The 9,358-nt window shown below is 47.6% G+C and overlaps 1 protein-coding gene across 1 annotated transcript; it reads left to right on the forward strand.

The window, feature by feature from the left end:
• Positions 1 to 649: 649 nt before the first annotated feature.
• LOC134506108 (glutamine synthetase-like) lies at positions 650 to 8,791 on the forward strand. Its single transcript, XM_063316148.1, has 7 exons — positions 650 to 776; positions 3,907 to 4,081; positions 4,868 to 5,029; positions 5,596 to 5,742; positions 6,971 to 7,098; positions 7,629 to 7,828; positions 8,363 to 8,791. The coding sequence occupies exons 2-7, from the start codon at positions 3,916 to 3,918 to the stop codon at positions 8,712 to 8,714; spliced, it is 1,155 nt and encodes a 384-aa protein (XP_063172218.1). The 5' UTR covers positions 650 to 776; positions 3,907 to 3,915; the 3' UTR covers positions 8,715 to 8,791.
• The last annotated feature ends 567 nt before the right edge of the window (positions 8,792 to 9,358 follow it).

The following is a 9,358-nucleotide window of genomic DNA, read 5'->3' on the forward strand; positions in this document are numbered from 1 at the left end:
AACAAACTGGCTGTGCCATTCCACTGCCCACATCTCTGTGGCCATAGCAACCATCTGCTGCAGCTGTAGCTGTGACCAGAGAGAGAAACCAACCCCAACCACCTGAGCTCCTGGCTGTATCTTATCAGTATCCAAGGTGTTCTTGGCCAAGGCCAAGGCAGGTGGGACAGCAACTTCCATCATCCTCGGCCAGCACAGAGATTACAGCTTTCCCTGACCTGTACAGGGATGGGGTACCAGGTGGGAACAAGGGAATAAAATGTGGCCCCCTTTCCCTTCAGAACAAAGCAGCCACAAAGCTACTAGTTCCATCTTGGGTGGCCTCCATTTCCCTATCTTTAGGACTGGCGAGCGAAACTCCAGCCGTAGAGAAGGGAGCGGAGGGGAAGCCCGGCCTCTCTGCTGGGGGGACAGTCACTTCCCCAGCACTCTGCCCCCTTCGTTTTTCCCCGCGCGCATAAACGGCGCCTACGACTTCCTCTGGGCATGTCTAGAGCGCCTTTCCCTTCCTTAGGCGCTGGATCTGAGGGCGCCCGAGGTGGCTCTGAGCGGGGCTTCCCTTTGGCAGGGAAGTCCTCTCGGCTAGGGGGGGGTCTAACACGACCGCCGGCTCCGCCTCCCCTTCCCCACGCTCCTCCTCCTCTGGCAGCTAGTGCTCCGGGTAGGCGGGAAGCGAGCGCTATAAGAGAGGCCGCCGGTGCCGGGAGCCGGCCGCTGCTCCGGAATCGTGCCACGAGATCGCACCGCAGGAACAGCCGGGTGCCCTCGCCAAGAAGGTAAGCGAGGGACGGGGTCGCGGGGCGCACCGCAGCGCACCAGGAGGCGCGCGTCTTGGCGCTTGCTCCAGCGGCCAAAGAGGTCTTGGGCGGGTGCGCGGGTGCGCCCCCCCCTCCTCCTCCTCCTCCTCCTCCTCCTCCACCACCACCACCCCGAGTAAGCAAAGCGCTGCCGGAAAACTCCCCGCAGGATCGCGCGGCCACTGAGGCGCAAGAAAGCCCTAGGAGAGGATCCCGCGGTTCCTCTCCATCCTCTGTTTTTTCTCCTTGCGGAGTCCACCTCTTCGAAGTAGGAGTTGCGTCCCCATCAGTAACCCCCACTGAAGAAAAATCGGCCGCTTGCCAGCTTAAAAAGGAGGGGGAGCGGGGGAGGGGGCTTCGGATCTCCGGAGATGTCTTCCGTGCAGCCCTAGCTAGCTCGGCCCGGTCCCTTCGGCCCTGAGAGCCCTTGTGCCGCCTCTGTTCGTGATCAGACCTTCCAGGGAGAACCGGAGCAGGAGCGGGGAAGGGAGGGAGGGGGCAACCTTTCAGCTTTAATAAGGCTGCTTCCGCGTGTCTGGACACTGACAAGACCGATCCGCCGGGAGAACCAGCGACGAACGGCGTTGTCGTCCAAAAGTTCCGGAGGGCATCACGTTGCCTTCTCCTGAAGAATGGGTTAGGAAAGATCTTGGCGGGATGCTTCATTCTCTTATATCCACGTTTCCCAGAAAAGTATGCAGTAAAATCTCCTTCAGTTCAGTTCAGTTCAGTTCTCTCTCTCTGGTAAATTGCCGGCACGAACAAAACTCAAACCTCTAAGTCAGGCTTAATGATGCAACTCTGAGCTAGACGGGAAGTGTGGCAGGAGAAACCGCAAAAAGCTGGGGGAGGCCCCCCACCAAAGATCAGCACACTTCCTATGATGTCAACCTTCACAGTCTTTTAGGGCTGTCCATAGGATCCTGTTCACCTAAAGCAGTGTTTCTCAACCTTGGCCACTTTCAGCTGTGTGGACCTCAACTCCCAGAATTCCCCAGCCAGCATGGGGAATTCTGGGAGTTGAAGTCCACACAGCTGAAAGCAGCCAAGGTTGAGAAACACTGACCTAAAGCCTTAATGTACCTGTTTGCTGACCTGATATACCCATCCCTGCTTCAGAACGTAAGAAATGCAATGTCTGGTTGCTATTCTATTAAACATCTTCCTGTAAATAAGCTGAATGTCTTGTCCTAAGATCCATAGGGAATGTGTTGAAAGACAGAACCCAACTTAATCAAAAGCAAGAGTATAAAACTCAGCAGCATTACAGTTTTAAATCATCCAAGCCCAGCTGGATTATTTTGATAGGAGACAGTCAGGCTAACTTAGACCGCTTAGGGTGGGCTTTCGTTCAGTGGTGGGGTGGCATTTGGTGATGGGAAATTCCATGGAGGCAAATAGTGGGGTTGGTGGGAATGAATTGCTTGGTACCACCTCTCTCAGTACACCTGGAAGGAGGCCCACATTAGTTATTTTTGATAGAGCAGCTTGCAAAGAGATTAGTAGCCTCAATTCCCCTGCTGAGCAGACAGGGCACAACCCTTCTTTGCAGCAGAATAAGAAAATGGAGCTAAGGAACTGTTATTAGCCTGAAACAAAAGCCCATCCTCACCCTTGTCTCTGTTAAGTGTAAAAATAGCTGTTCCTAATCTGTATCTTATCACTTCCGTGGATAGGTATAGATACTCAAGTAGCTTTTCCCATGTTCTATAGGGGTGTCGTCCTTCTTCTTTCTCTCCCCATTCCTTTTTTTTTTTTTTAAGTTTTCTGTGGCATGGCCAACTCGATGGCTCCTTCTGTAGGACTCCAAAGCTTGCCAACTGCTTGGTGCCATTTCTATTGGTTCTGACTTTCCACCTTAGCACAGAGGTCCTTTCGGCCCCATGGCTCCACTAAGTTGGACTTCGGATAACGCTGTTTGTTTTTCCACTTCCCGGTGTGAGTTTGGTGATTACTGAGCGTTTCCTGGTACTTGCTGAATCACAAACCAGATCGCCTGTAATCTGGAGCAGTAAAATGTGGCCTGGTTATGCATATCTGGTGCATATCTGCCACTTACCCCAACAGCTGGATTTGTACAACGTATTTAATCAAATCAGTGATTACTTTATCCTGCAGTCCTGGTGGCTTCCCATTCAGGTTTGAACAACTGCAAGCTTTGTAGATCAAACCAGCCTCTTCACACAGCACAACATTCCCTTCTGATGCAAAGTTCCCACATTGTTTCCCCTGTTTGTTTTCTTTCCCAAGGGCAGCATCTAAACCTTATTTCCAGAAACCTTCAGGCACACCTTTTCTGCTTAATCTGTTTGTGGACTAATTGGATCAAATTTATTAGGGTGGAGAAGGGTGTAACTCTTCCAAAGTGCCCCCCCCTTTTTTGAGTAATGTTTGTTCAGTTCCTTAAGAGAGAATGAAAAGAGAGGGTTCTGGATGGGGTTTCTCTTCAACAGTGCAAATATTCCATCCTGTTTCCAAAGCTGTTTGCTATAAAGATGGGTGACAAAAGGTTGGGTGCAAATTTAGTTAAGCTTAGAGAAGACCCATTGAAGGCTGAGGCATTGCTTCAAGAACTCTGCTCTGGATCCAGCTGCAAGTTTTCCCTTGATTAAACTGGTTAGATCAGTCACTTTTAAACAAACCACTTGTATTGGTTAAAAGTATTGGTTTAATGGGGCAGCAGAGGGTTCTTTTTTTAAAAAAAATACTTTTACTTTTTTTCTTTTAAAGAAACATTTACTTTTAAGACAAATAACTTTTGAAAACTCAGCAGCAGGTATTTTCTTTAGAAAGGTAATTTTCATTTATAGAATGGTGCAGACTTTGGAAAACAGGGGTTTGATGCTTCGCATAGCCCTGAAGGTTTCCCAGGCTAACCTACTTCACTGGGTTGTTGTGAAAATAATGCTGTGGAAGGGAAAACTACTCTTGTCCACCTTGACGGTGACAAGGCCACCTCTTGACCCAATCTGTGTTAAAGGATTGTGGTGGAGATGAGGCTGGAGAGAGAAGCAGAGTAGATCCTTATGAAGCATCTTGGAGAAAAGCTGGATATAAATGCCCATTACTGTGGACCTGACCTTGAAGTGATCTTCCTTTTCTTCTCCAGGTTGCCACCATGTCTGTGTCACACAGTTCCAAGCTAAACAAGGGGGTCAGAGACCAGTACATGAAGCTACCCCAAGGGAAAAGGGTGCTGGCCACATATATTTGGATAGATGGATCCGGGGAGGGCCTTCGTTCTAAAACCAGAACCTTAGACCAGGAACCAGTCAGCATTGAAGGTAAGGCTGAACATGGCCCCCCTCATCCACCATTGCACATCTCTCATTCTCCAATGTTTATTTATTTTTATTTATTTACTTGATTTCTATAGCCACCCTTCTCAGCAAGTGACCCAGAGCAGTTTACAACAATAAAAATGATAAAACAAGTAAAACAATTTCAGTTAAAACAATTAAATTACAGAATAAATATACATGGCCACCAAGTAAGCATGCATGGATGTTTGATATAACCAAGAAACGGGACCATTCACACATTCGGAGCCCCAGACCCGGGCACATAACCAGGTCTTCATGGCCTTAAGAAAGGCTAACAGGGTCAGGAACATCCTGATCTCTGTAGGGAGAATATTTCAGAGGGCAGGCGCTACGGCTGAATGTTGGGCCTTTCCTAGGAGCTCAAAACATACTGAATCCTGTTTTATCAAGTTGTTCAGGCAAATGGCTTTTGGCCATTGTGCTTTCTGACCACTTTGGGATTAGGTTTTATTTTCTCTTCAAAGAATCCAGGATGGGCTCTAGTTAACAGATAGGCAAAAATGTGGCAATAAATGGGTGATGGACCAGGAGGAATAGGATGCGCTTCCTTGCTGGAGCCCCATATCACTGATGCTTTTTTCCCCCTAGATAGGGAAGATTTCACTCCAAGGTGAGAATGCTGTGAAATGTGGGGTTTGAATTCATAATGTTGATAAACCTTCTTGGGATTCTTTGGGTTAAAAAGTGGGCGTGCTTCTTACAAAGTCCATTCATAAGTAAAGGTTCCTCTCTCAAATGATCCTGCAGAACTTCCTGAATGGAATTTTGACGGCTCAAGCACAGGACAATCCGAAGGGTCTAACAGTGATATGTTCTTAATACCGGTGAAAGTATTCCGAGACCCATTTTGCCTAGACCCCAACAAGCTGATATTGTGTGAGGTTCTGAAATACAACCGCAAACGGGCTGGTGAGGATTTTCTTTCAATGTTCCTCTCTTAATCTCTCTTTCTCCACTGAGTGAGGGCATGCAAGACTACCAGCTTATCTGCTTTGCTTAAATAGGCCGAATGAGATGTTCTAGCAACTAAAGGATAAATATTGGTCCATGCTTATGATGTGGAAGGAAACAGGGAACGTCCTTCCCATCAGCTATGTACCTTTGTGGCTAATCTCTTTTGCCAAGAAGCAGTGTGGTGGTCGTGAACTGAATTATTCAGTTAAAAAACACTAGTACTGGTTGAGATTGTTCATGCCCTGAAATTTGGGGATCCCTTGCTTTTATTTAAAAAAAAAAATGCAGATTGAGCACCAGATCTTATAGGCAGCTGCAGAGCTGTCCTTAACCGTTTTAGCTGAGCCTTTAAATTTTCCTTTCCCATTTGGGGCTGTTCAACATATAAAGCTGTCAGCACAGCCAGCTGGAATTTGGCATTAAAGGGTGGACACTTGGACATTTGAAGGTGCTCTCCAGCCTGTTCCTAAAGAAACTGCCAGGGTCAAATTCTCCATGTCCTTTTTTTCTCCCTCTGGCAGAGACCAATTTTAGGAACACCTGCAAGCAAGTCATGGACCTGGTGAAAGATAGTCAGCCTTGGTTTGGAATGGAACAGGAGTACACCTTGCTGGGCATGGATGGGCGTCCGTATTCCTGGCCTGAAAATGGATTTCCGGGGCCACAAGGTAAGGGGTCACAGGTAATGGAGAACAGGTTGCTGATCAGGCCAAAAGGCAGGATTCTGTTCTAGCGGTAGACAAAACAGTGTGTCCTGTTCCTGGAAGGTTCCAGTTTCTGCCCTGGAGCAAACCAGTCTGGCCATTCTGGGGCTGTTAAGTTCCGGAAGCAATGGTTTGCAATGGGCCCGGCACAGTCTGACTCAGAAACAGGTCCACCCCGCAAATGCTTGGAGCTGCTCAGGAGACCCAGATGTTTTGGGAAGGCACCATTTGCAGGTCCCTACCTTTTTAGAAGTTTACAAGGGCAAATGCCCCCTGTGATACTGAAGGAAGCATTCAGAAAGGCAGAGCAACCTGGAAGCCAACTTCCTGGCATCTCTTTCCTGCCCGTTTCCATTGGGAAAGGCAAGGAATTATGTATGCAATACTTCTGGAAGACTTAGGCACTTTGGGATTGCTCAGGCGAACAGGTGGGATAGCCATTGTACAATCAGTCATTCAATCATAAAGCAAGATTCAAGCTTCCATCCACTTTCAAGATTCCATCTTTTTTCCTACCTGCCAAAAATGCAGACTGTGATGGAAAATAGTCATGTGACATCTCTCAAGGACATTGCTTGTACCCAGCATTGCACAAAAACTGCCACAGGGGAACTGGTTTGGTTGTGAAACCTTTTCTTCCTGTTTTTTCCCCCTTTTCTAAAGACATTCCCTCCCTCCCTCCCTCCCTCCCTTTTTTTAAGTTGCTAGTAATGTGAAAACACAAGTGAATCCAGGTTAGAGTTGTCCACGTACTAGGGAGGAATGATCCTAGGAGGGGGGGGGGACAACAGAAACAGGTTTGAATCTCTTGAGTGCCTCCCCAGGTAGAAAGGGGAAAAGAATAGAATTAATATCAACAAATAATCTCCTTCCTCCTATCTAACTTATGCCACTGTAATGGATGATGCAGGAACTGATGCTTTATAGTCAGTTTTGAAAACCAAAAAATATTTCTACTTGCTGCTTAGTCATCACATACAACCCAACTCAGCAAAAGAAGTCAAAATACTGGTGTAACCCAGATGACCTGCATTACACAATTAAACTGGACTGCAAAAACATGCAGACATGGTTAATTATTTATATTTAAAATTGAAATCGCTGTGCAGATGTGCAAGACAGAGCTAACTTTTAACATGCAACGCACCAGGGAACTTGACACCAACAAATGCAATTCTGCTTTTTCTCCCAGGACCCTATTATTGTGGGGTTGGTTCAAACAAAGTGTCCGGACGTGATATTGTGGATGCCCACTACAAAGCTTGCATTTACGCTGGTGTGGAGATTGGTGGCATCAATGCTGAAGTCATGCCATCTCAGGTATTTCATGACAAAAAGTGCTTTCTGAAAAGATCTGAGGGGAGGGCATGCTCTGTCATCCCTGATCCTGCCATCCCATTCTCTTTGGCCTGCCCTTTCCTGCAAAAGAGTGAGAGAAAGAAGAATTCTTTGTGAGCTTGTACTGGGTAGAAGAAATTGAGAACTGTGGAGTCCTTGGTGCTCTCTGAATTTGGTTGTTGGCTTGCAGATGTTTCATTACCCAACTAGGGAATATCGTAGTGCACTGTTGATGTTACCTAGTTGGGTAATAAAACATCTGCAAGCCAACAACCCAGCTCAGAGAGCATCAAGGGCTCCACAGTTCAACCCTGAGCTGCAGAGATTCTCTTCTATTGGAAACTGAGAATTGACTGGACCCAATTCAGGAGAGGAGACAGTGTGGTGGCTGCTAGCTGCTGATGGTTTGCTGCAGCTGATAACTTCCCTAGGTCTGACTTGGGTTGAAGGGTTACTCAACAGGTAGTCCATGAAAACATTTTAACACCAGTCCCCTCTCTCTGTCCCTGTAGTGGGAATTCCAAGTGGGACCGTGTGTAGGCATTGAAATGGGTGACCACCTATGGATGGCGAGATACATTTTACATCGGGTTTGTGAAGATTTTGGTGTTGTGGCCACCTTGGATCCCAAGCCAATGACAGGCAACTGGAACGGAGCTGGATGTCATACCAATGTCAGCACCATAGAAACAAGACAGAAAGGGGGCATCAAGTAAGTGGCTGAACTTAGAAACGCGATGGAAGCTGAGAACGGCCCAGCTCACAGCATTCATGAAGCCCAGAGGTGGTTTATTTCCATCTGGTTTAAGATACAGGGCGGTCCCAGATAGCTTAAACAGTAAACCACAGATCAGCCAAGCAGGGGTGGGTGTGATGGGCAAACCCAGTCAATACACACATGTGACCGTCCCTCACAAGCTTCCCATCCTTCACAGACTGTGTGTGTGATCTGTGCAAACAGTGCGGCTGAATCTCCACGAAAGAGCCAAACTGCTCCCTTCCCAAATGGCAATTTTCCTCCACCATCAGGGGTGTCCTCAGTTCAAGGTCAAGAAAATCAAGATGGCGGCCAGGGCGGTACAATCAGAGCTCTGCTTCGCACATAAAAAACAGGCGGAGCTTTGATCATGCAGTCATGGCCACCATAGTGATTTTCTTGGCCCCGTAGTCACCCTTCTCTTCCCCCACCCCACCGTAGCTCCCGGCTTCCTCCTTGCTGATCCGTCTGCCTTCTCACCATCCACAGGTACATTGAAGCTGCCATTGAGAAGCTGAGCAAACGCCACCAGTATCATATCCGCATGTACGATCCACGAGGAGGTCAGGACAACAGCAGAAGGCTGACCGGTCAGCACGAGACCTCCAGCATCACAGAGTTTTCAGCCGGAGTGGCCAACCGGGGAGCCAGCATCCGAATCCCCCGCCAAGTGGGGCAGGACGGCTGTGGCTACTTTGAAGACCGACGGCCGTCTGCCAACTGCGATCCCTACGCGGTCACCGAAGCCATCATGCGGACTACCATTCTTGGCGAAACGGGGGATGAACCTTTGGAGTACTCAGATGAAACACGACTGCAAAGAGCTACTCTCAAAGATTGAGCCCCCCATCAGCCATGGCCTCCCCCCCCCCAACTTGTTCTGCACCAGTTAGTAAACTTCTGGCAACTTCAGAAAGATTCTCTTTTAGTTATGTGGTGTGTTGGCTTTCCAAGTGGCTGTCAATATTTTTGAGACACAGAATCTTTTTTCCCCCTGTGATGGGCATCACAAAGTTTTAAGATCACACTAGCGAGGTTCCCAAAATTGTGGCTTTTCAAAAATTGACTGTGCACTGTAGTTGGGGGGCAGACAGAGAGCAAACTTTTAAAGTAGTAGCTATTCTACTTAAACAATTCTATTTTTATCCTCTCATCTGTATCATCTCTGGTGTGAGGAAACTAAAGGGGAAATCTGTCCTGGTTGCTGGCCAATGGGAACTAAACAATGTTTATTTCTGCTTCACCCAGCAGCAGTGCTTGGTTGACTTTGGCTGATCTCCTGAAAGTATAGGAGATTCTGGTCTGGTTACTGCAAGGGTGGGAGACCATAGGAGAATCATAGTAGTAGCCTAGACTGTCAAGTTGAAAAAACATATTGGAATAAGGCAACACAGTTCCAATATGGTGCCAGGAAAATTACATGGAATTTCTAAATTGCTAGGAACCTTTTTGGAGATACAAATTGAGTGCCATTACTGGATCATG

The sequence above is a fragment of the Candoia aspera genome, chromosome 16 (genome assembly GCF_035149785.1).
Source record: "Candoia aspera isolate rCanAsp1 chromosome 16, rCanAsp1.hap2, whole genome shotgun sequence".
NCBI classification, from domain to species: domain Eukaryota; kingdom Metazoa; phylum Chordata; class Lepidosauria; order Squamata; family Boidae; genus Candoia; species Candoia aspera.

Coding starts and splice junctions, on each gene's coding strand:
- LOC134506108 (XM_063316148.1), top strand. CDS start 3,916: ATGTCTGTGTCACACAGTTCCAAGCTAAACAAGGGGGTCAGAGACCAG. Junction 4,082..4,867: donor GGAACCAGTCAGCATTGAAG/GTAAGGCTGAAC, acceptor ATGATCCTGCAG/AACTTCCTGAATGGAATTTT. Junction 7,099..7,628: donor CTGAAGTCATGCCATCTCAG/GTATTTCATGAC, acceptor CTGTCCCTGTAG/TGGGAATTCCAAGTGGGACC.